At 34.2% G+C, this 25244-nt stretch overlaps 5 protein-coding genes, 1 long non-coding RNA gene and 1 other non-coding gene across 8 annotated transcripts; 5 read left to right on the top strand and 2 right to left on the bottom strand.

Annotated features, from left to right (window-relative positions):
- Positions 1 to 2452: 2452 nt before the first annotated feature.
- LOC105967432 (MATH domain and coiled-coil domain-containing protein At3g58200-like) lies at positions 2453 to 4708 on the bottom strand. The gene is made up of 6 exons (XM_088827352.1): positions 4612 to 4708; positions 4373 to 4493; positions 4098 to 4273; positions 3115 to 3394; positions 2834 to 3000; positions 2453 to 2607 (listed from the first exon to the last, which is right to left on the bottom strand). Exons 1-6 carry the CDS (start codon positions 4706 to 4708, stop codon positions 2462 to 2464), a joined length of 987 nt encoding a protein of 328 aa, XP_088683478.1. The 3' UTR covers positions 2453 to 2461.
- A 992-nt stretch (positions 4709 to 5700) lies between these two features.
- LOC105967430 (uncharacterized) lies at positions 5701 to 6373 on the top strand. Its single transcript, XR_016034616.1, has 3 exons — positions 5701 to 5905; positions 6010 to 6142; positions 6219 to 6373. It is a non-coding gene; the product is annotated as an uncharacterized LOC105967430 (transcript).
- Positions 6374 to 7976: 1603 nt separating this feature from the next.
- LOC148766621 (uncharacterized) lies at positions 7977 to 9603 on the top strand. Its single transcript, XR_016034800.1, has 4 exons — positions 7977 to 8253; positions 8640 to 8747; positions 9054 to 9116; positions 9355 to 9603. It is a non-coding gene; the product is annotated as an uncharacterized LOC148766621 (long non-coding RNA).
- A 2396-nt stretch (positions 9604 to 11999) lies between these two features.
- On the top strand, positions 12000 to 13099 carry LOC148766620 (uncharacterized). The gene has a single exon (XM_088826946.1). It carries the CDS (start codon positions 12071 to 12073, stop codon positions 12941 to 12943), a length of 873 nt encoding a protein of 290 aa, XP_088683072.1. The 5' UTR covers positions 12000 to 12070; the 3' UTR covers positions 12944 to 13099.
- A 5458-nt stretch (positions 13100 to 18557) lies between these two features.
- LOC105967560 (uncharacterized) lies at positions 18558 to 20759 on the top strand. 2 transcript variants are annotated; one of them, XM_088826023.1, is made up of 2 exons: positions 18558 to 19917; positions 20068 to 20759. In XM_088826023.1, exons 1-2 carry the CDS (start codon positions 18558 to 18560, stop codon positions 20664 to 20666), a joined length of 1959 nt encoding a protein of 652 aa, XP_088682149.1. In that variant the 3' UTR covers positions 20667 to 20759. The 2 variants fall into 2 exon arrangements, with proteins under 2 accessions (XP_088682149.1, XP_088682148.1); XM_088826022.1 differs by having other exon boundaries at positions 18558 to 20759.
- A 611-nt stretch (positions 20760 to 21370) lies between these two features.
- Positions 21371 to 23087, top strand: LOC105967562 (uncharacterized). The gene is made up of 2 exons (XM_088827438.1): positions 21371 to 21563; positions 22088 to 23087. Exon 2 carries the CDS (start codon positions 22162 to 22164, stop codon positions 22918 to 22920), a length of 759 nt encoding a protein of 252 aa, XP_088683564.1. The 5' UTR covers positions 21371 to 21563; positions 22088 to 22161; the 3' UTR covers positions 22921 to 23087.
- Positions 23088 to 23259: 172 nt separating this feature from the next.
- LOC105967561 (uncharacterized) lies at positions 23260 to 25201 on the bottom strand. The gene is made up of 6 exons (XM_012992162.2): positions 25043 to 25201; positions 24656 to 24723; positions 24280 to 24537; positions 23863 to 24196; positions 23657 to 23738; positions 23260 to 23554 (listed from the first exon to the last, which is right to left on the bottom strand). Exons 1-6 carry the CDS (start codon positions 25066 to 25068, stop codon positions 23363 to 23365), a joined length of 960 nt encoding a protein of 319 aa, XP_012847616.2. The 5' UTR covers positions 25069 to 25201; the 3' UTR covers positions 23260 to 23362.
- Positions 25202 to 25244: the final 43 nt, after the last annotated feature.

Raw genomic sequence — 25244 nt, 5'->3', positions numbered from 1 at the left:
ATTATCGATATCAATATCAGTATTATTATCATAGTTATTATCATTATTAGTATTATTTTCCATTCATATTAGTTTTGGCGTATTAGCATTAACAATAGCATTATCATTAGTCTTATTATTAATATTAATATTAGTATTAGTATTAGTATTAGTATTAGTATTAGTATTAGTATTAGTATTAGTATTATATTAGTATTAGTATTAGTATTAGTAGTATATTAGTATTAGTATTATAGTTCGTATTAATATTGGCGTATTAGTTTTAACATTAAATATTCGTATTCGAATTGGCATATTATTATTAATATTATTGTTGATATTAATATTAGTATTAGACTATTAGTATTAATCATCGTATTAATATTAGGATTAGTATTAATATTAGTATTATTAGTGTTGGTTTTAGTATTAATATTAGTATCGTATTCGTATTATCAATGTTGGTTTTAGTATTAGTAGCAGTAGTAGTTGTTGTTAGTGTAATATTAGTGTTAATATTAGGGTGGCAAGGCAATTGTACGCCGCAATGTCTAGAGTTAAAAGTAGATTTGAGATAAATATATTTATCAACTCAGAATCGGGCGATATAACTAAAATTACGAGCAATGTTGTGTGCACAAAAGATTTTCAGCAAACATGAAGGTAAATCACAAACAAATGTATATTTTGATTCAATAAAACATTTTTTTTGGTAATATTTACATGTATATCAACTGTTCAATTTTTTCGTTCGTTTTATTTTATCCAAAAAAAAAAAATTTAAAAAAAGTTGATCCCGTGCATCGCACGGGTGAATTACTAGTAATTATAAAATCTTTATATCCATTTTTATAGATAAAATTATCAAAAAGTTTCTGCTGTTTTAGCTGCATTTGTATTGGTACAGAGTTCTCGTGTTCGATCTCTTTTGACAGCAGAATATTTCTATGAACATTTTCTATTTTCTGATAAAGGGCTAAAAAGAAGGCCGAATACCAAGTTTTTTTTTTATTCTAATAAAGGGCTATAAAGAGGCTCAAACCTAATTTAAAATTGGCCCAATAATTTAATTTAGTACCTTTTATTTTTGCAAGTTAAAAAAGGTTTATGTAATAAATAAAACAAACATAAAAAATCACAAATAAATTTCTTCCCACCACACACACGGAAAAATTGGAACTAATTTTTTTTCACCCGATTTAAAAATATATTATGGATTTCAACTTTGTCGGAAAAAAAATGGCTGGGATTGGTACATACATACAAGGGTAAATTACGGTCAACCCCATGAGGTATGGTTAAATTACGATAAAACCCCTCATGTTTGGGTAATTACAACCAACCCTCTCAACTATAAATTTTTCTTACACGTCCACCATTGCAGTGTCAAATTTAGTGTAATCTTCTAAATTATGTTGTGTATCCTCTAGTTTGTCCTAACATACGTAACAACCCTAATTTTCGATTTTTTGATCACACTCGGCGAGAAAAAAAAATGAGTTGACATTTATAACACCTCATCCTCTAAGAACCCTAATTTTTGATTTTTTGATCTAATTACGCTTAAGAATCATTAAGGCATATATGTAAGCATTAACACTTATAGTTTCAGATAGGGTTACTTCGTACAAGAATTTTCCATCACTTAATCAGATAATTCCTCGCAATTTCATTTAAGTAACAGACTAAAATATTTTATTTCCCAAAATAAGATAATGATACTGCGCTATTAATCAAGCCACGTTATGCATGTTTGTATGTGTCTTACACTTAAAATGGTGATCATTGTCAGGGGCGGAACCAAGAAATTTGATTAGGGGAGGCCTGATTTTGATGAAATAATCCAACGAAAGAAGATTATATTTTTTGGGGGTTCGGGGGCAATGTCCCCGATTTTTTTTAGAGTAGTTCATTAAAAAAGAAAAAAAAAAGAAGAAGATAAAAAATATGTGATAATTTATATATTTTATGTAAATTTGTATGATTTTAACAATAATATATTATTATTGTAATGATAAATATGAAAAAAGTTTATAAATTTACTTGAAAGAATACAAAAAGGTTAAAAAATTGAAGGGTCAAAACTCATATTTACAAAGGATTGAGGGGGGTTGGGTGCAAAATCTATATTTGCAATTAAAAAAAATTCAATTGCAAATTTTAATGTGTAAAATGCTAGATGCATTTATCGACAAAATGGCAACTTGAAAGTATAACATATGTTGCAAATGAGGGCAAGAGAAAATGTCCAAGAAGAACACATTGCACATTAGAATAGTTCTTTAAAAAAAAAAAAGATAAAAAATATGTAATAATTTAAATATTTTATGTAAATTATTTAAACATACCAAGGTCGAAAATCCTATTTAAACAATGTTAGTGACGGGTCCAGCCCGCATACTACAACCAACAACTTTAATTGTTCAAAATAAAACATGCAAAATATGTAAAAGAAAAATAAACGCATTTTTTAATGTGTTTTTTACACAACAAGTTGCACATAAATTTCTATTTGTAGAGTGCAAGAATCACCAACAAGAAAACCATTTTCGGGATTACGAACGGTAGCAAAGCTTAAGAATGCCTTTTGTCCACATATTTTATCCAAAGATGTAAACCAATGAGAAACTGCAATAACAAACCAATTATTAGCAAAATTGATAGTTGAACACATTTAAGAGTATACAAAATTATAAAAGTTGTCACTGAATTTAAAAGAAAATATATTTTTGAAATTAGAAGAATTTTTTGTAATGCCAATTAACGACACAACGATGCAAAGAAAAAAAAAATGTTCAAAATAAGTTAAATGTAAATTATTATAGAAGGAAAGGAATTTTTTTGGAATACTTACGCTTTCCAGAGCTTCGAACAACACCAGGTTTACCTTTTAGGCGCATACAAAACTCTGCCTTTACTTTTTGATGAACATCAAATGTATCGGCACTTGCACACACCAAATCCATTGACAATCCACTACCCTCTGAATTGGAATCTATATTTGGGTATAACTTCATTTTCCTATGTTTAGATAAAAAAATTAAATTGCACGTAAGAAAAGAATTACATAAGAGAAAAATATAATTTCATATCACGCCAAAGATAAATATTAGAAAAGAAGGGAAGGGAAAATACCAATTGACATTCGTGATGGTAAATTCTTCAGAAATCCAAACATTTTGTTCCAATTTAGAAAATTCTTGAATATTCCAATCGCGTTTTTGTGAATTTTCTGTCGGTTTGAAGAGAGCAACATTCTCGATGACTGGGAGTCTTTTGATGACAAGAACTTCAGCTCCAATCACTAAATTGTCATCAACAAGGTATCCATTCGATTGATCGAACAACATTTTCTTAAACATTAACTTAGGAAATCCCCATTTGCACTTTGTTTCATTAAAGCGCCGTTCCTTTACTGGAGAACAAGAGTACTTAACGTCAACATCTCAAACTAAGTCAACATCTCAAACTAAGGGTAAGATTCATTTCCATCCTAAGGTTTGCACTAAACTTCAAATTAGTCGCGGAGGTTTTATTTAGCTTCAATTTCTTCGTTCGAGCCCATGATTCACCTAATTTCATCGTCAATTTTGAAGATTTTTTTTTAAAGAAATATCAATAGTGCCCTTCAACAAAAAATGACAGTTGCATTCAATGGGAAAAAAATTGCAGTTGGAAAAAATAGTTATTGGGAGAAAAACTGCAGTTGGATTTTTTTTTTATTTCAAGCAACATATTATAACCATGATTCATCATTAATTTATTGGCGTCTTGATTTAAATAACCAGTATACTATATCCAATAAAAAAAAAATACTATGCGTTCATCACAAAAAACCATAAAAAAAAATACATAAAAATAATGTTCTATAGGGATTGGTTTGCCGTCTTACAGAAATTGTTGGTGAAGAGTAAAGTTAGTCTTGGAGTATCTGAATTTCCATGAGATTTGGCGCTAAAATAAGGGTTGGAGGACAAAGTTGAAGTTAAATAAAACTTTATGGACTAATTCAAAATTGAGTGCGAACCTTAGGGATGAAAATGAATTTTACACTCAAACTAATTGTTTTTTCATGGGTAAAATTATATAAGGAACAACGTAAGGGATAAACTAGTTACCTCTAAAACAGTGATATTTGTCTAAAATTTGATTATAAAGAAATATGGTGAAGACAACATTAAACTCCCAATCCGCAGACAAAGAACTAATGTCAGACAAGGCCAAGTATACAGAAATATGATGGCCTTTTTCTTTATTTTCATACTCATCGCCGTCGGGGTAGATTATAAGTCTCCTATATATAATATATCCAGAGACACATTGTTCAATCATTCAATATAAACATAAAATACATAGACATTAATTAAATTAAGAGAGAGTACCAACAACTAACCATTTAAGACCTCCGGCTTCGAATTCTCTTGTTTCGTATTTATCAATGCCGTATTCAAGCAGTAACGAGAAAGATTCAATCTTTGTCAGAAAATGAGCAGGCAATGCATCTCTCATTTCCACTGTAAAAAGAAGACCGGATAAGTATGGCACAATGAGTTATATATATATATATATATATATATATATATATATATATATATATATATATATATATGAAAAAAAAAATTGCTAGCAAACCCTCGCCATTCTCGGGAAGCACCGGCCTTTTTCTTGGAACGGGAAGAATTTCGAGAAATTTATACAGAGCATAAGCTGTCATTATTCCGGTACCCATTTGCATTTTGGGACAATGAAAGAAAATAAGCACAACGCAAAAGCTTAAATAAACAGACGCAAAATATCAAGAAAGAAACCCTTATTATATTTTATATTATATTGTCATATATATATATATATATATATATATATATATATATATATATATATATATATATTACACTCCGTTGCGGTTTGTTTTATGGTAAACGTATCTTGATATTGGAAAATGAAATCTTCACATCTCACTAATTCATTATTTTTAGGGTAAATTACAACCATCCCACGAGGTATAGTTAAATTACGAAAATCCCCCTCAAGTTTGGGTAATTACAATTTCCCATCTCAACTATAAATCTTTTTACACGTTCACCCTTGCGGTTTCAAATTTAGTGGAATCTTCGAGATTATATAGAATATTATTACGTTTGTATCCGCTTTATCCCATTCGAACTCCACATTTTGAAATAAGATGATCTTAATATGTGTTTTTTGGCTTGCATATATGAGATTGTGGTGCATCAGAAACTGTATTTTTACATAAAACGAGTAGAAAGTAGAGCACATTCCACGAAATCTAGATGATTATGTTGAATTTGAAACCATAAGGGTGGAGTTGTAAGAAAAATCTTAGTTAAAAGAGGTAGATGTAATTATCCAAACAATTGAGAGGTTTTTTCATAAATTAATCATACTTAAGGGGTGGTTGTAATTTACCCTTCTTTTTATCAATGGATATGTGATATATATATATATATATATATATATATATATGCAAAGAAAATATTATGTGAATCCATATCAAGATACGTTACGTTTACGAACTATCCGACGAAAAAAAGAAAGATATGATATAGTGTGAATTTGTATCAAGATACGTTTACTAAAAATAAAAATAAAAATAAAAATAAAAAATAAAAAATAAAAAGAAAAAAGAAAAAGCCCAGCCAAGATATGGTGATATATGTACACACGGGTTAAATATTTTCCTAGCGATTCTGAAATCGTGCTCTCTTTTTTTCTTTGTTTCTTGATATTTTTTTGTGCTTATTTTCTTTATTTTTGTGTGCCAAAATGGATGAATGTTATCTAATGGGATTGTGGTGTGGGTTGATTATGTTTAAATTTCTGGAGGAATATTACCAGTTTTGGTCAACGGGGCCAACCCCCGTTCAAACATCAACACATGTGGTACTTCCAGCGAACGACGACAACGGTTTGTGATCTCAATATTCTCTTTTATATATATATATATATTAGTGAACTTATTGATGGCCGGTGTTCGTTTGATTTTAATAAATTCTTTTATAAAATTACTAGAATCTATTGTGGTGGAAACAAGAGATGTTTCGCCAGCACACTTTGAGACAAGGATTAAATCATTCTCCTTACTTTCTAGCATTGGGATTGATAAGTACGAAACAAGGGAATTCGAAGCTGGCGACTACAAATGGTTATATTTATGTCTTTATCTTTGATTATTATGTCAATTGATTTTCGTTTACACTTCTTTGCATGCATTTGAACAGGAGACTCGTAATCTATCCTGGTGGTAAAGAAAAAGGAGACTATATTTCTGTATATCTGTCTCTAGTTGACACCAATTCATTACCTCTAGATTGGGAGTTTAATGCCACTTGCACCGTCTTTTTGTATGATCATATCTTGGATAAATATCTTTGCTTTCGAGGTAATTTACAATGAAGAACCAAGTCTTCTTTTAGTTAGATTCTTTTTTTTTTTTTTTTGTTATTTCTCTTCATTTTAACCTATGATGCACTGAAACTTTTGTACATACGCGACTCCACGTTTTGAAATCGCTCCATGACACCTATCAGAAAAATGTTTCGGGGTCGTTTTCGAAAATACTTAAAAGTTTTGGGGATGTTTCTGATAATAATAAAATGATAGAAACACGTTTCCGCCTAAAAAAATCCAAACCCCATTTTAAATAATGACCCGGAATTGTCCACAGTTGAAAAAAATCTTAAATTTTATGTCTCCTTTTCACTTCTAGTGGTGTTTTAATATTTTTTAGATGCTAATTTCATACTTTTATGTCTCCTTTTCACTTCTAGTGGTGTTTTAATATTTTTTAGATGCTAATTTCATACTAAATTAAATTTGTATGCCTCGTATATAATTTTTGGAATGATACGGGGGACTGGGAACTTGTAAGTTATATATAATTTATAGATACAAATATGTAATTTACTATATAAGTACTTAATAACATTTTTAGAAATTATGTATGTATCCATATATTTTTAATATTTACACTTTCCCCACATTCCCGTATCCAGATTTTCAGAAAATGGGATTTTCCGGTGCCCCTTTCCCCATTTCGCCGCATGTTTTTTCTCGTGTCCGTGCTACATAGATTTTAACTATAAATAAAGTTGGAGATGCTCACATTGTTACTCTTGTTCTCCAGTAAATGAACGCAACTTTAACAAAACCACGACTGAATGGGGGTTTCCCAAATTTATCCCTAAAAAAGTGTTGATTGATCAATCGAGTAGATACATTGCCGATGACAGCATTGTACTTGGAGCTGAAATTCTTGTCATCAAAAGACACCGAGTCATTGAGACTGTGACTCTCCTCAAAACAACAGAAGTTCCACAAAAATATGAGTGGAAGATTCAAGAATTTTCTAAATTAGAAGAAGATCGTGTTCGGATTTCTGAAGAATTTACCATCAGAGATGTCAATTGGTATTTTTGTTTTCTTTTATATTCTTTTGTTATGTTTATCATTTCTATTTTATAATTATTTTCATGTTAATTGGATTTTTTTTCTTCCATTCTTTTCTCTCCTTGTTGAATTAAATCATGCATATTTGTAAACTTAGGAGAATGAAGCTATATCTCAATGGAGATTCCAGTGAATTGTCCATGGATGTGGTGTGTGCGAGCACTACTAGAAAATCATGAATTAGCAACGGATATTAGAGACGAATTACAAGTTCGTTGCTAAGCAAAGAATTAGCGATATAATTAGTGACGGATAGTAAAATCGTCCCTTTTCTTATAAAGTTTCAACCATAGCTACGGATGTTAGTGATGGATAACATATCCGTTTCTACAATAAACATTTAGCAACAGATGTTGCAACGTACTATTGATCCCTCGCTAATATTTTATTAAGGGACGAAAATTAGGAAGGGCCAAAATCAATTTCTAAACTAAAATATTTTATTAAAACACAAAAGAAAAAAAAACAAAAAGAAAAAAGAAAAGATTTATGAGTTCCCAATCCCACGTTCCTCTCTTTTTCCTTCTTTATTTATTCTTATTTAGCCCACCACCACCACCAACCCCCACCCACGTAGGCCCACCACAAACTTTAACCTAGTTCTTCCTCTATTCCTACTCTTTTACCCTTCTTTGTCTTCCGAAAATTTTTCAGTTTTTCACTTTCATTAATTCTTAGCACAAATATAAGAAAAATGCGAATTTCTCAATGGAGATGATAATGGTGCCGAGAAATCCGTGAGATGGTTGTACGGGATGGTGAAGAATAGACTGTGTTGTTTCCTTCGAGTAAGTCTGATATCTACAAGTAATGGTGAATGGATTTAATAGCTATTTTTAACATATATTTAATGTTTAAATTCTAGTTTTGTGCTTGGATAAATTTATGCCCATTTTAATTGCTCTCAATTTAGTTCCTAATTTGCGAAATAACTTAATATATTAGATTCTAATTGCTGAGAACTTCAAGAGTCAAAGTGAGAAATGTGTTCTTGCTGATTTGTTCATTCCCAGAATGCAAATGGACTGCAAAATGCCAAGACCCAGAACCTATATCATATTATATTACAACCAATCTTGTGTTTTGTATGAAAGAGATGTTGTGGTAATATGTATATGCAGAGTACTAAATATATTTTATAATTGGTTGCGCATATTAATTGGTCCACTCTTGGCTTAATTACCTTTTTGTAGGACTCAAGAGCTCAGGTGACTACCATATGTCGAATAATAGGAACAATGCTGAAGATCCAAGCCTTCGTGACTGAGAATGTAGTTGAATTGAAATAGAAGGCCACTGGGGTAAATTATTGTTCACCTATATAGTCACAATATTATAATTACACGTTCATCTTAAATAAAATTGCATACAGCTGTATTGAGTTTCTGTATAATTTTATACGCAGCAAACCATTTTTAGTACATAAAAATAAAATTGATTTGTCGCATGTTTATTTTTCCTAATTATGTCTTTAGTTTTGTACAGAGTTGTTGAATAAATCGGAGAATAAACATAGAGTTGTTAGACTTGAAAGTGCACAAGTGCAAATTTTATGTTCTGTTAACATTTTAACCACTGAAAATCTAACTTAATCGTTTGATTTGCAGGTTGAAATTGTTGTTTTGTGTCATGGCTAGCTTGCATCTAAATGTGTTAAGAAGATCATAGAGGTATCTTCTTAACACTTCAATTTATTTATATTTTGTTTGTTGTTTTTGGGAACTCAGTGCATATTTTTGTTTATGCATTCTCTTTCCCATTTGGTAAACGGATTTGTATAAGTTTGAAAGGAAAGTGAGAGCAAAATAAAAATTTCTTCTTTGCGAAGTCATTCATCTTGATTTACTTTTTTTATTTTTTTTGTGATCTAATGTGTATTTATTATTACGTAAATTTGTGTTGGATCAGGGTAAATTTAAGACAAAGATGTATTGTTTAGATGACAAAGGCTGAAACACAAGTTGAATGAGAAGGAAATGAAGTTGCAAGATTAATAAAGGAAGAAAAAGAAGACGACGATAATGGAGATAGAGACTCTGTTGATTACGAAGGAAATGAAGGATAGGACAGAAATTTTTGATTTCGACTATGTCGATACTTTCGAACTTTTGCTAGAATCTGTAATCAAAATTTATGATATTTGTATTATTGTTTGTTGAATTGTTTTATGTAAAATTAATCCTCATCTTTTTTTATTTATATATAATATATTCAAATCATTATCAAAATATGGTATTCATTTATTAATTTTTTTTAATAAATTTAATGTAGTTTTGCAACGGATTTAGTAATGGATGAACCCCTCTCTGAACGGAATATTTCTTTCGGTTAGCGACGGATTTAGTGATAGTTAGTAATGGATCATCTACGAATATATTACGTTTATTGATAGAGGTTAGCAACGTCATTTTTTATTATTAGTGACGGGTTATTCCGTCGCTCATGTTTAGCGACAGATGGAGCATAGTCGTAGCTAAATTTTAGCGACGCGTCATTTAGCGATCTTTTGAGCAACGGACACTATCCGTCGCTAAATCGTATGTAGCGACGGATTTTAGTGATTTAGCGACGTATTTGTCCGTCACTATATGACAATTTTCTAGCAGTGGAGTGCCGATACCTTTGATGCTCATCAAAAAGTGAAAGCGGAGTTTTATTTGCGTCTAAAAGGCAGGCTTGGTGTTGTTCGAAGCTCTGGAAAACGTAAGTTGAATGTTGAATATTTTCTTTTTGTAAAAGTTTTTTTTAAATAATTTGCTACATTTTTTTTTGTTGCAGTTTCTCATTGGTTTACATCTCTGGATAAATGTTGTGGACAGAAGGCATTCATAAGTTTTTCTACCATGCGTGATCCCGAAAATGGTTTGCTTGTTGATGATTGTTGTACTCTACAAGTAGAAATTCTCGTGCAACTTGTTGTGTAGAGTAATCTGTTTCGGAGTTAAGTCTCTCTTTTATATTGCATTTCTCAAAAATTCTTGCTTGAATAATTTATGTGTTTTTACATGCAATATTATGTGTTATATTGGAAGATCCTAGGCGAAACTCAAAAAGTGGCCCTATTAGTTATTACAGCTATGGACAAGTTTATTTCTTGTGGTTGATTATATTCTTTAATTATCTAATATTATTTCTACATTTGCTGTGGTAATTCCACAAGATTTAGGAATGCTAAAATTAAAGATAAAGAAAATTGTGTTCAAATTACAGTTATATTGTATGTTGTAATATTACACCATCTTTTCCCAATGCCGAGTGTTTGTTTTGTTAGAAAACCGTAAGCATTAACATTTTTTTTTTTTATAAATTTAAAGTTATTTTAACATACTTCATAAGTGTAGATATAATTTACCCTATTAAAAAAAATGCTAGAGGGTATTTTCACTAATTGTCCGATAAACATATCATAATTTGTAGTGTTTAAGGAATAAAATCTTCATTTTCCTTTTTAATCTCTACCTAAGTTTGCGACTAATTTTATTGATCACAATCATTTAGTTGCAAGCTTCAACATTTTTTACAAGGTTGTAATTTTGTCAATCGAACTCTTTTGTTAACATAACTCGAACGATGTCATAATTTTTCTTAATATATAAAAGAATTACTATATATATATATATATATATATATATATATATATATATATATATATATATATATATATATATATATATATATATATATATTAAATGTTTATGTATGGGCATATTCCGGTCGAGCATTTGGGTCCGGTTCGAATAACTAACTACATTGCCGACAGTATTAATCATCAAGGTTGAAAGTGAAGTGGTCCCACGTGTACACCCGTTTTGGTAGTTAATTGCAACTAACTTTTTCCTTAATTGCAATACCCATACACGCCGACATGTTACTAGTCATAGTCACGTCCCAAACACGGCTAGTTCGACTCTACACTCGATGATAAACATTGGGTGGATCTTCTTGTGCATACGTGGTATTTCTTGTATTTTTCAATAACTTTGTATAGATTAACTCAAGTGAGAGAATTCATTATAAAATAAATAAAACAATCTATGTAAAATCAGAAAGAACCACCCGACATTTATCACCGGGTGTAAGGTCGAAGAAGTTTGTCAAATCACAAACGCGTCTAGCATTGATTGTAGTGTACCATGGCTATGTATATGACACGTTCACTATTTCTCAAGAAAACAAAAGAAGAAGAAAGAAAACTCTTGCCAAATAAATAAGGATCATTTTTATTATTTGTAATATACTTTAATGTAGCATAATGACATTATTTTATAATTTTATTATTATTATTATTCAAACTAATTAAGGGATTAATATTTTTTTGTGTGTTATATAATTAGCTCAAAAACAATTATAGTTTCATGTAATACATTAAATTCGAACCAAGTTGCTTGTGGATATAGTTTTATGTTACCGTTTGCCAAATCAATAAAGTGGGCCCCCACTCCCAAACAAGTCCTAGTGGCCACGACACGTTCACTACACTGATTTAATTTTTTATTTTATTTTTTAAATAATAAAAATTAATAATAAAATTTCCTATTTAATCCACTGCCATTCCATCCATTTTCTCATCAAAAAAAATATCAATTTAATATTAATATTTTCTCTCAATTTAATTTATTCCGATATGGATTTCTTCTCCAACTTAGCCAAAAGCGCCGCTCAATCCAAGCCGAGCTCCGATCAGCCGGCCGACGACAACCAGGAAAAATCCTCAAACTACGATCTCTTGGGCAGCGCCAAGGTGGTTGCCGCCGCCGCTCAATCCCAGTTCGCCAACGAACCTGAGAAGTACGACAAGGTCAAAGTCGCCGGAGCCTCCGCCGACCTCCTCGGCGCCGCCTCCGACTACGGAAAGTTCGACGAAACCCAAGGATTTGGCAAGTACGCTAACCAGGCCGAGGGCTATCTCCGCCAGTACGGCACTCCCCAGACAACCACCACCGCCACCACCCCGGCGGCGGATACTGCTGGCTTGGAGAAAACTGCCGCCGCAACTGATGACGCCCCCGCCGCTGGTGATTACGACGATGAGAAAATAGCCGCCGCCGTTGATGACAAGATCGTCCCCACTAAAACCGCCGACGCTGATGAATACCCTACCGGCGGCGCCGAGGATGGTGGTGCCGGCGACTACATTAAGAAGGCGGCAGGAGATTACTTGAGCAACCCTTCGGAGGATGCCGCCGAGAGTGGCGGTGATGGAGACTATATTAAGAAGGGAGGAGGGGATTACTTGAGCAAGCCTTCAGATGTTGCCGCCGAGGACGGCGGCGATGGAGACTATATTAAGAAGGCGGATGAATACTCGAACAAGCCGTCGGAGGAAGAGGCGGAGACTGGCGGTGCTGATGACTATATTAAGAAGGCGGGAGGGTTCTTGAACAAACCCTTCGGCGACGGCGGTGAAAAGACTGATGAGGCTTCATCGGAGCCCGGTGGTGGATATGGGGGTTTGATGAAGACGGCTGGTGGTGGTGGCTTTTTCAACAAGAACTAATTATTTTATATAATATATATAAATAAATATTTATATATTTCTTGTGCGCGCATGCATGCAAGTGTTACGTTCTTTTCTCTTTACTTTCTTTTTACGTATATTTTCAGGTTGTAATAAATAAAAAAATACTGTCTATGTTTACCCAGTTCAAATAAACAAGGGTTAAATACAAAAACACCCCTGTACTATGGACTTTGTATCATATACTCCCTGTTCTATGCATAAATACAAAACCCCACACATTACATTTTTTCCAAAATATGACGAAAATACCCCTATTCAAGCAAATATATATATATATATATATATATATATATATATATATATATATATATATATATATATATATATATATATATATATATATATATATATATATATATATTGAGCCATTTTTCCCTATATATTTTACAATTTTCAGTCAATTATTTTTCCAAAACATCCAATTCTTAGATTTTTTTAATTTTCAGAATAAAACTATTTATTTTTGTCATTTTGAGTTTCTTCATTTTTTTTTCTTAAATTTCTTCCGGTAGTTCAAACATCCTAAGATTAAAAACATCTTTACAATCATATTACTGTTGAGAATTTGAACTATCGGAAGAAAAAAATAATATGATTGTAAAGATATCAAAATTACTATCTTTAAAATCATATTATTGTTGAGAATTTTAATTAAATGTTTTGAAGAAGAAAATAAAAATATCAAAATTTTCCTAGTAAAATTGATCGAAAATGTCAAAAAATATCGTGAAAAATGGATCAATTTTATTTATAGGCTTAGTAAGGGTATTTTCGTCAGATTTTGAAAATAATATAACAACAGGGGGGGTTTTGTATTTATGTGTAGTACAGGGGTAAATGATACAAAGTCCATAGTACAGGGGTGTTTTTGTATTTAACCCAATAAATAATGGATTATGTACACGTGTCTCCTATTTATTGGACTCTGATTATCATTTAACGGATTATGGTAAATAGGTAATTAACACTGATTATGGGTTACGTTGCATGCACGGAGATTAATTGCCAAATTGAATTGCACACGTGTCTTTCAGTCAATGGACCGTCCGCTTTTAATTCATATATCTATTAATTCCCCATCTCAAAATCAATTAAAGCATGGGGGCCTTTACCCCCTAACAGGTCCTACACGTTGACAACGCTGAGTGGAGGAAAAAAGGAAAAACATCTATTTAATCCCACCACCATTTATTTCAAATCTCATAAAATAAAACAAAATAAAATATCAGCTCCTCCCAAAAATATCTAGCTAGTAATTTTCTCTCTCTCTACATTTTTAATTACTTCCGATGGATTACGTGTCCAACATAGGCAAAGGCGATAAATCCAAGCCCACTTCCGACCAGCCGGGATACATTGAACAAGCAAAAGGTCTCTTCAACAAGCCCTCTGACGGCGGCGGCGCCGCCGAAAGTACAGGCGGTGCAGCAGAATATATCACGAAGGCGGGAGACTACTTGAGTAAATCCGCCGAGGGTGCAGGTGCCGGTGCCAGTGACTATATTAAGAAGGCCGGAGAATACTTGAACCAGCCGTACGGCGGCGACGGTGGTGAAAAGACCGCCGGTGGCTTTGTGAAGAAAGATTAATTTTGTTTAGTTAGATATGTATTTCGTATTGCTTTCATGTTTGATGTGTAATTTAGGATTTAAGCAACTTTAATTTCAATGTGTATGTTAACCAGATCTGTGTTAGAGATCTCTTGTTCAAGTGTTTTATTTTCCTTTTTGCTTTTTCTTTTGTTGGAACATTTTGAGGTTGTAATAAAAAACTGTATTAGGACAAATTACGGTACCCTTAAATAATGTCAAATTATGAAAAAACTCATCTTATTTGTGTAATTACAGATAAGCTCTTAACTATATATTGTTTTACATGTCCATATATACTCGCATTGTCAGATTTAAATAGGGTGTTCATATGATCGGTAACCATTCGAACCGAACTGAACCGAACGAAAATTCGGTACACACCTATTATGGAACAGGTAATTTAGTCTTTTTATCATACAAGTACACACACACACACACATATATATATATATATATATATATATATATATATATATATATATATATATATATATATATATATATATATATATATATATATATATATATATATATGTATGTATATATGTATATATATGAAATATTAGTATTTAAACTAAAATTAATTAAAAAAATATCAAAATTTTAATTTTTTATTTTATTTTTCGGTAATTTTGTTTTTTACCAAACCGAATGTTAAACGGTATGAAATTTTGGCGTGCCGAAATTATGGTACGATTTTACTGAATGGACCCCCCTAAATTTACCAACTTGAGCGAATTTTTCGTAAGACAATACATTATTGAAGCTGTAATTACGTAAACGTTTTTGCATAATTTGACCCTACCCTATAAAATTATCATAAATTATATTATAGCCCCTATCAAAATCAATTCAAGCATGTGGGGGGGGGGGGGGGGGTGGGGACCCCCAAGCACGTGCTAGTCGTGCCCGCGACACGTGCACAACGCTGAATGGTTGAAACAAATGAAAACCCTCTATTTAATCCACAGCCATTCCTTCCAAAAAAAAATATCACTACTCATCAGTCCTTACAAAAATATCTACTATCGTCTTCTTCCACAGATCTCATAAAAAAGTTTCCGGTTAAAATTTTAACTTCCGATGGATTTCGTGTCCAACTTAGGCAAAGGAGATAAATCCAAGCCCGCTTCCGACCAGCCGGGATACATTGAGCAAGCAAAAGATTTCTTCAACAAGCCCTCCGACGCCGGAGCCGACAAGGGTGGCGGTGTTGTTGAGAAGGCCAAGGAATTCTTCAACCCCTCCGACGGCGCCGCCGAGAGTACTGGAGGCGGTGTAGCAGAGTATGTTACGAAGACGGGAGAGTACTTGAGTAAGTCCGCCCAGGGTGCCGGCGCCGGCGCCAGCGACTGCATCAAGAAGGCCGGAGAATACTTGAACCAGCCGTTCGGCGGCGACGGTGCTGCAAAGAAATGACGACTCTCTGCATCTACTAATTATATATATATACATATGTATGTATGTATGTATTTCGTATTGCTTTGCTTTCATGTTTGATGTGTAACTTAGGATTTACGTAAGTGGAATAACTAGATCTGTGTTAGAGATCTTTTCTTTAAGTGTTTTATTTTCCTTTTTTTGCATTTCTTTGAGGTCTTATTAATAAAAAGATGTGACTATGTTTACTTAATTTTGTTTTGAAATTTGGTGGAATTTTTTTAAATGTCCTTAATTTGACTCACAAACTCATTCACGTTAGAATACTAATTATGTTTCAGGGCAAATTACAAAAAATCCTTTTTCTTTTAAATATTTTTACATAAAATGTATGTAATTCGGTTATTTACCGAACTCAATCGTATATTCAGTTTGGTAAACAGTATGAAATATTGGCGTACCGAAATTTGACTTTAAAATTTTTTAATGTAGGAAAGAAAATATATTTGGGTTTAATTTATTAATAAATTTGACTTTAAAATTTTTTAATGTAGGAAAGAAAATATATTTGGGTTTAATTTATTAATTATGTAATAAAGAGAGGTTGAAAAATATAAAAGGGGTAATTTTGTCAAATAAGAGTTTTTTCTTCTGAAAATCAAGACTTTAAATAATTTTCATCGAGTCTCATTTTGGGAGAATGCACAACAAGCAAACTCTCGCTTCGAGAGTACACTTAACAAATGAGCACTCTTTTAGAGATGTACAGTTCGGTAGATACGTTTGGCCACGATTAATTGAATAGTTGGATCTTATTTGATATTTTGATTAAACCTGTAATTTTTTGAAAGACATAAAACCATGAAAAAAAAGAGCTCTTATATTGTTTAGTCATAAATTATTGATTATACAATTCAACTCTATTAAGATTGTATAATCTTATCTAAAGCTAATTATTACTAATATGATCTAAAAACAAATTAGTATTGTTAATTGTTATAATAATAAAATATTATTATTATTATTCTCAAAATAAGAGTGGGGGGTGTTTGCTACCTAGTATCTACGTCCACGACACTAATTAACTACAGTCGACATTGAATATTAATTTAATAATTTAATAACTTAATAACAAAGTAAACGTTGCACCTACCAATACCATAAACGTAATTAAATAAAATACTTTTTTTCTTTCTTTATTTGTTACTACTACTTATTGAATTGACTAAATTGAGACCACATGATTGTGGGTTTTGTTTGGTTGTCATTTACTCATTTTACAAACTCATCATATTCATTCATTCTTTTTTTTCTTCCCTCCCTCTTATCTTAGGATATGATATTTGTTAAGTACCATATTTTAACTATTATGATATTAAACTTATAATAAAAAACCAAATATCTTACTAATTAAATAATTAGTTAGTCTAATCCATATTAGTCAGATGAAGCAAGAATTCAATTCGTCTTCTAATATACAAATACTAATTAACAATGGAGTCTATATAGTATTTTTATTTATTTATTTATTATCATTTTGCTTGATAATAAAAAAGATTATCCATGATATTTAAAAAAAAAATGTTTATGTTAAGGGCATATTAGTCATATATAGTATTTTGGAGCCGTTATCAATAGTTAAATGCTGCCGACACTATTAAATATCTTTTTCTTTAATTGCAAAAATAATAAAATAAAAAAAGCACTCTCACCGACATCATACCCTGTGGGTCCCTTCCCAAACACAGCTGTGTATGACACGTGAGCATTTGTTTCTAAAGAAAACAAAAGAAGAAAATTATTTCACTCTATTCTTGCTAAATAAATATAAATGGGACAATTGCATTATTGCAAATATCCTTTAGTGTAATGATTTTTTTCTTTTTTTATAATTTTTTTAATTAAAAGTTTTTTTTTTTGATAAAAAAGCACGGGTTTAGGGACCCAGGTCTGCAAAATTAAGCTGTTAGAGAAAAAAGAAGTTCACTTTTAATCATTAATTAATATAATGATTTCTTTTTTGAATTGATTAAAAGTCATTTCATAAAAGAAAAACATGTATTACCTTTTCTTTTTGAAGGATAAGATGTAGTTGTTAGATTTTCCAAATTTAAATCCAACTATGGTATTAATAATTATATATATATCACATGAAGAATTAGCTCCAACAAAATCAAAACAACAAGGGTAAATTTCACACACACCCCATGTATTATCACGTTAGAGTTTCTAACTATGTTTCAGGAGGTGAGTGTAATTATCAATACCATATGGACCTTAAAATTATTTAAGCATACATCAGGGGTGTGGATGCAATTTAACCAAAAAACAATTATGTTTTCATGCAATAATGCATTAAAATTCGAACTAAGTAAGTTGTGGGAGGACACTCCCAAACAAGCCCTAGTGGCCGCGACACGTTCACTACACTTAAAATACAAATAAAAAATATATATATTAAAAAAAAAAAGAAAAAAAAAAAATTCCCCTATTTATAATCCACTCCATTCATTCCACTTTCTCATCAAAATTATCTTAAGCTCCTCCAGAAATATTGATTTATCTTCTTCTTCTTCTTCTCATATATAATTTAATAATTTCTGTGAAGTTAATTTCCGATGAATTTCTTTTCCAACATAGCCAAAAGCGCTCAGTCGAAGCCCAGCTCCGGCGACGACGACAAGGAAGAAGAATCCTCAAAGTACGATGTTTTCGGCAGTGCGAAGGTGGTTGCCGACGCAGCTCAATCTCAGTTCACCAACCAACCGGAGAAGTGCGACAACCCCAAAGTCGCCGGCGCCTCCGCCGATCTCATCGGCGCCGCCTCTGACTACGGAAAACTAGACGAAACCAAGGGTGTTGGCAAGTACGCTGACCAGGCTGAGGGCTATCTCCGCCAGTACAGCGCTCCCAAGACCACCCCCGCCGCCACAACCCCGGCTACCACCGCAACTGACGCCGCCCCCACAGCCGGTGATGATAAAGAAGCCGCCCCTGCCGCCCCCACTGAAACCACCGGCGCTGAACACCCTTCCGGCGGCGCTGCCGGCTATATTGAGCAAGCAAAAGGTTTCTTCAACAAGCCTTCGGACGGTGGCGAGGGTGCCGATGCCGGCGGTTATGTTGAGAAGGCAAAGGAATATTTTAACAAGCCTTCTGAGGGCGGCGCTGAAAGTGGCGGTGCCGGCGATTATATTAAAAAGGCCGGTGAGTACTTGTCCAAACCATCGGAATCCGCCGAGGATGCCGATGCTAGTGGCGGCGGTTACGTTGAGAAGGCAAAGGAATACTTTAGCAAGCCTTCCGAGGGCGGCGCTGAAAGTGGTGATGCCGGTGCCGGCGGTTATATTGAGAAGACAAAGGAATACTTCATCAAGCCTTCTGAGGGCGGCGCTGAAAGCGGCGATGCCGGTGCTGGCGGTTATATTGAGAAGGCAAAAGAATACTTTACCAAGCCTTCTGAGGACTCCGCTGAAGGTGGTGGTGCCGGTGATTATATTAAGAAGGCCGGTGAGTATTTGACGAAACCGTCGGAATCTGCCGAGGGTGCCGATGCCGGCGCCGGCGGTTACATTGAGAAGGCAAAGGAATACTTCAACAAGCCTTCTGAGGGCGGCGCTGAGAGTGGTGGTGCCGACGGTTATATCAAGAAGGCGAGTGAGTACTTGACCAAGCCGTCGGAATCCGCTGAGGGTGTCGATGCCGGCGCCGGCGGTTACATTGAGAAGGCAAAAGAATACTTTACCAAACCTTCTGAGGGTGCCGCTGTCGAAAGTGGTGGTGCCGGCGATTATATCAAGAAGGCCGGTGAGTACTTGACCAAACCGTCGGAATCTGCCGAGGGTGCCGATGCTGGCGCCGGTGGTTACATTGAGAAGGCAAAGGAATACTGCAACAAGCCTTCTGAAGGCGGTGCTGAAAGTGGTGATGCCGGTGCCGGCGGTTACATTGAGAAAGCAAAAGAGTACTTCACCAAGCCTTCTGAGGATGCCGCTGTTGAAAGTGGTGGTGCCGGCGATTATATCAAGAAGGCGAGTGAGTATTTGACCAAACCGTCGGAATCAACCGAGGGGGCCGATGCCGGCGCCGGTGGTTACATTGAGAAGGCCAAAGAATACTTCACCAAGCCTTCTGAGGATGAGGATGCCGCTGTTAAAAGTGGTGGTGCCGGCGATTATATTAAGAAGTCGAGTGAGTACTTGACAAAACCGTCGGAAACCGCCGAGGGTGCCGATGCCGGCGCCGGCGGTGGATATGTTGAGAAGGCAAAGGAATTCTTCAACAAGCCCTCTGAGAGCGGCGCTGAAAGTGGTGGTGCCGGTGATTATATCAAGAAGGCGAGTGAGTACTTAACCAAACCGTCTGAATCCACCGAGGATGCCGATGTTGTTGGGGCCGACGCCGGATATGTTGAGAAGGCAAAGGAATTCTTCAACAACTCTTCTGAGGGCGGCGCTGAAAGTGGCGGTGCCGGCGATTATATTAAGAAGGCCGGGGAGTACTTAACCAAACCGTCGGAATCCACCGAGTGTGCCGATGTTGCCGGCAGTGGATATGTTGAGAAGGCAAAGGAATTCTTCAACAAGCCCTCTGAGGGCAGCGAGGCCGGTGGGTATTTGAACAAGCCGTCCGGCGGCGACGATGAAAAAACCGAGGGTTCATCGGAGTCCGAAGGTGGATATGGAGGTCTGATGAAGATGGCTGGTGGATTTGTGAAGAAAGACTAAATTTATGTAATTATGTTCATCAAGTGTTTAATTGTTGCTTTCATGTTTGATGTGTAATTTAGGATTTCCATATATGTTTACCACATTTGTGTTTGAGGGTTTTCTTCTTCAAAGTGTTCTTTTTAGGTACATTTTGAGTTTGCAATAAGAAAAAGAAAAAGAAAAAATGAATTACTATTTTTACTTAAGCCTGTTTAGCTAAGGTTATAAGCCGTTAAAATAAACTAATCAAATGTTTAAGAGTTAATAAGCTCTTTAAAAAAATCTTAAAAATTCCAAAAATAATTTACTGGAGAGCAAATAAGACCTAACAGTTTATTTGACGTAACATATCTTACCAGTCCGTTTAAAATAAGTTTATCCAAATATGCCCTTAGCTGTGTTCTGAATTTTGGGAGAGTAAAAGTCCTTTGAATCACAAGCCCTTTTTCACATTAGAAAACTCATATTTTTCACTTTAATTAGCTAAAAATTCCTAAAATTTGTATAATCTTAATTCTTATCTTAATCTGATCTCCAAAAAAAAATTATCAATCTAATTTTTTATTTTCTTTTAACAAATCGGACTATGCATGCATGCATGAAGCCCATTGAACAACTTGTTAACCTATAGCAATACAATGGGCTTGTGGCCCAAACAAAGTCCTAAAACAATCAGATCCTCAAAATTATTATTTATATAATTAATATATATAATAATTCTCAAAATAAGAGAGAGAAAGTGAGGAGAGAGAGGGAGAGAAAAATGAAAAGAAAAGGCATGTTCTTTCTCTTCTGATCTTCAATTCCAATATAATTCTCATCAAAATCACGAAATTTCTTGCGTAATTCACAAATTCCGGCGATTTTTTTTATTGAAGCTTCACGTTTCCATGCAAAGCCCTTTTGTAAATAGAGGTAAAATCCGTTCACTTCTTCAAAAAAAATCCTTTTTTTTTTTTTTTTTTTTTTTTCTGGTTTTGGGGGAGGGGTGGCGGAGCAATTTTGCATGTTATAATTTTGTAATTACTGCGTCGTTTTCGTTTCACACTAGCTCGTCTGTCTGCAATCGAAATCGATTTCTCAACATTGCAACGCTTCATGAAGAAATTTCAAAATTGTGAAACCCCTGATCATGCATTGTGGGATGAAATTGACGAACTTCTAATTTAGCCCTTTGTTGATCTCGATCATGAGTTGCGATAATGTGATTTCAATTTTTGTTTTTTTATGTCAATTGTTTGATTGTAAATTTGTTATCGATCATCTGCTTCTTATGGTAATGAAAAAGATTTTCCATGTGATTCGTTGAATAAGGCAGTGAAAATTGGATGGTATATTCGATGTCATTTACGGAAATCGTCTCGTTCGATGAATTGAATCATGGAAGACGATACGGTGATGTGTAACTAACCTTTATTACCCTCCGTTTTTCGGTGCAGGCATGACCATAACTTTCGTCATGAAAAACCATGATTTTTATCCACTGTAAGGCCTGCATTTATCTCGTTACATCATGTGGAGATCTATATCACGTTCGATAATCCCAGGCTTCGGGCGAAAGGAAAACATTTCCGAGCTAGCCAGATCTTGCCACGATTTGTCCGACGACGAGACATCCTCGAACGCCAGCTCAGACGAAGGGCTCGAATGCCCGATATGTTGGGACTCGTTCAACATTGTGGAAAACGTGCCCTACGTTTTATGGTGTGGACACACTCTGTGCAAGAACTGCGTACTTGCTCTTCGTTCGGCTTCTCTCAAGTTCTCCGCGCAACACATCAAGATTCCCTTCTTCGTTTCCTGCCCGTGGTGCAATTTGTTGACATTTCGATTCTCGTACAAGGGGAATCTTCGATTCCCAAGCAAGAATTACTTCCTTCTCTGGATGGTCGAGAGCAGAAATGGCGACAGAGTGAATAATCAGTATCACTCTTCTAATACTGCCAATAGGAGAATGCATCGTCTTGGTCGGCAAATTTCCAGCATCAATAATAATAATGATAATAATAATAATCGTGGCCGCTACAACAACAGGTTCGCTTCTGAAAGGCGCCACCTGTCACTCCACAAGTCGCTGGATTTATTCATTCGAATGACAGCTAAGTTTCCGTTGGTTATACTGCTTTTGATAGTTGTGTTTGCAGTGCCCGCTAGCGCTGCTGTCTTAATGGTGCACTTGGTAATAACAGTGCTATTTGCACTACCGGCCTTCTTGGTGCTGTACTTTGCGTATCCTGCTTTCGATTGGCTGCGGCGAGAAATCCGAACTTGAACCACAAGATTTTTTTTTAGTCTGATCTGCTGATTTTTTTTATTTCTTTTTATTATTTTGAAGTTTTTTAACAAATCTTTCCCCGATGAGGGAATAATACGTTTTTGTATCCTGTAACAATTTTTATCTTTTATAATTAGTACTTTAACTAAATTTTTCCCCGATGAGGTTAAAAATGTTGATGATGATGCTTATACATTATGTGGCAACATATTCAATGATTTGAGGCTTCAAACTTCGGATTCACTCTTCTTTCTGATTCTCGGGTAAGTTTATTGCTTGTGGATTTGTATCTATTATTATTTCTACCTTAGTTGGTAGCATACATTCTGGTAAATGTGTGTACAAATTACAGTTATATTGCAAGTTTTAATATTACAATTTACACCATTGTTTTGTTAGAAAACCGTACACATTAACAATTTTTTTACAATTTTTTTTTTCAAAAGCACAGGCAAGTTGCGGGTAGCATCCCGGTTAATCTGATTTTATTCGCCTTGTCTTTCGCTTTGGACTCCTCGTTTTTTCGGTTCTTCTCTGCCTGTACCCTTGCCCCACCTGCAATCCCTTCGATTCTTGCAATCTTCACTTTGTAGCTTTGCACTGCTCTTGCTCTTCTCTTATCCAATTCAGCCTAATCAAAAAAAATTGTTATCTTGTTTTACGAGACGCGAAATTAATCTTGATTAATTTCTACTGTTTTAGATTGAAGAGCTATATCAAAAAAAGAAAGAACCTCTATCTTTTCTATTTTGCGTTTCGCCTTCTTCTTCTTCTTAGTCTCCCAGTTATCAACTGTTGCCCTCATCTTCTCATACCTGACATATCCATTTCTCCCGTTATATGGCTACAGAGAGAGAGAGAGAGAGAGAGAGAGAGAGAGAGAGAGAGAGAGAGAGAGAGAGAGAGAGAGAGAGAGAGAGAGAGAGAGAGAGAGAGTACCGTTCTTTAATGCTAGCCATCTCTTCTTTCTCCCATGCATCTGCTCTAGGGTCCCGTGGTATTGCACGATCAGGCTTTTGCACAGTAATATCAGGCTTTTTTATTTCAGTGATCTTCAATTGCTTGTCTGCAAAAACTGGAGGCCTTTTCATGGACGGAGCCTTCTCAACTGCCGATTTTTCAGGTTTGTTACTAGCACCAGCAATTTCATCCATGTCAGCAAAACTTATCTTCTTTTTCACCGACGGTTGCTTTTCAGGCATCTTTTTACCAACCGATGTACTTATTGGCAGCTTCTTATCAGACTCATCGAAACTTTTCCTCGAAGCTCCATCTGTTATTACACCAAAAAAAAAAAAAACGATCAACAACTGATACACAGAAGTGATTTCAAGAAAAGAGGTAAATTTTTTTCACCCGAGGATCTGAGAACACTTTTAAGTGGTTCAGGTAAAGCTTGTTTATCTTCTACTTTGCTCTTTATCTTATTCAGTGACTTAGAATCTGTGCCGTATTTTGTCTCGTTTTTATTTGGAGTTTGTGATTTTTCGAGTGATTGAATAGCATAAGCTGCTGCTGCAATAGCGGTGGGATAATCGGCACTACTGGAATCGTAATCCCAGCTCATTTGTCTGGATAATTGTCTTCTTATCCAGCTCGGGTTTCTTTTTTTCTCTGCACACACAGACACACACACACACACACACACACACACACACACACACTTTTCATTAGGGTGAAAGATTATATTTTGATGAGTCTATAAAATAGGGTAAACTCTATTTTAGCATACCTTTGAAGGTTGTAGTGCTGCTTCTCTCCTCTTTGTTATCCTGTCCTGTACCACCAGCAAATCTTGATCTGGAAAAAAGAAAAAGGGAAAAAATCGAACAAATTGGATTAGAGTTGTTAGCATTTTCAAAAACATTATGTTTCTTTCGATTGAATTCGAATGTGAAAAATCAGATTTTTTTTTCGTAATTATTTCCAGGTAGTAAAATTAGATTGGACACAAGAATTTCTCCAAAATATTATTTTGAAGTAAATTGGAATGGAAATATAAAATGATTCCAACGTTGAACATACTAGAATCGAAAGCGGCAGAATTAAAAAAAAAAATTACGATTACACCCTTAGAAAAGAGGTTATTTAATGTATTGCAGAAGAACAAAGAGTTCACCTTGTTTGCTTGATTAAGCTCTCCATTGTTTGTGAAGGTAATTAAATTGTTAGTACTTTCATGAATTTTTGGTGCTTTATTTGAAGCAGTAGCAGTTTTAATTAAATAAGGCTTTTCTTTTCTTTGCATGCAAGTTCTGGTTTTGGAATCTTTAAAACCATGAATGGAAAAATACCTTTCTCCAACTTTTTGGGAACCTATT

Source organism: Erythranthe guttata, chromosome 12 (assembly GCF_056151865.1).
Source record: "Erythranthe guttata isolate IM_541 chromosome 12, IM_541, whole genome shotgun sequence".
NCBI lineage: Eukaryota > Viridiplantae > Streptophyta > Magnoliopsida > Lamiales > Phrymaceae > Erythranthe > Erythranthe guttata.
Note: the sequence above shows the minus strand (reverse complement) of the source record. Positions and strands in the feature narration are given on the sequence as shown.

Excerpts from the sequence above, each read along its gene's own strand:
- LOC148766620 (XM_088826946.1), top strand. The coding sequence starts at position 12,071 with ATGGATTTCTTCTCCAACTTAGCCAAAAGCGCCGCTCAATCCAAGCCG.
- LOC105967561 (XM_012992162.2), bottom strand. The coding sequence starts at position 25,068 with ATGGAGAGCTTAATCAAGCAAACAAG. Across the intron at positions 24,724-25,042 it reads AGCTTAATCAAGCAAACAAG|ATCAAGATTTGCTGGTGGTA; the intron begins GTGAACTCTTTG and ends TCTTTTTTCCAG. Across the intron at positions 24,538-24,655 it reads CAGCACTACAACCTTCAAAG|AGAAAAAAAGAAACCCGAGC; the intron begins GTATGCTAAAAT and ends CTGTGTGTGCAG.
- LOC105967560 (XM_088826022.1), top strand. The coding sequence starts at position 18,558 with ATGAATTTCTTTTCCAACATAGCCAAAAGCGCTCAGTCGAAGCCCAGC.
- LOC105967562 (XM_088827438.1), top strand. The coding sequence starts at position 22,162 with ATGTGGAGATCTATATCACGTTCGATAATCCCAGGCTTCGGGCGAAAG.
- LOC105967432 (XM_088827352.1), bottom strand. The coding sequence starts at position 4,708 with ATGGGTACCGGAATAATGACAGCTTATGCTCTGTATAAATTTCTCGAA. Across the intron at positions 4,274-4,372 it reads GAAGCCGGAGGTCTTAAATG|GAGACTTATAATCTACCCCG; the intron begins GTTAGTTGTTGG and ends TATTATATATAG. Across the intron at positions 3,001-3,114 it reads ACCATCACGAATGTCAATTG|GAAAATGAAGTTATACCCAA; the intron begins GTATTTTCCCTT and ends ATCTAAACATAG.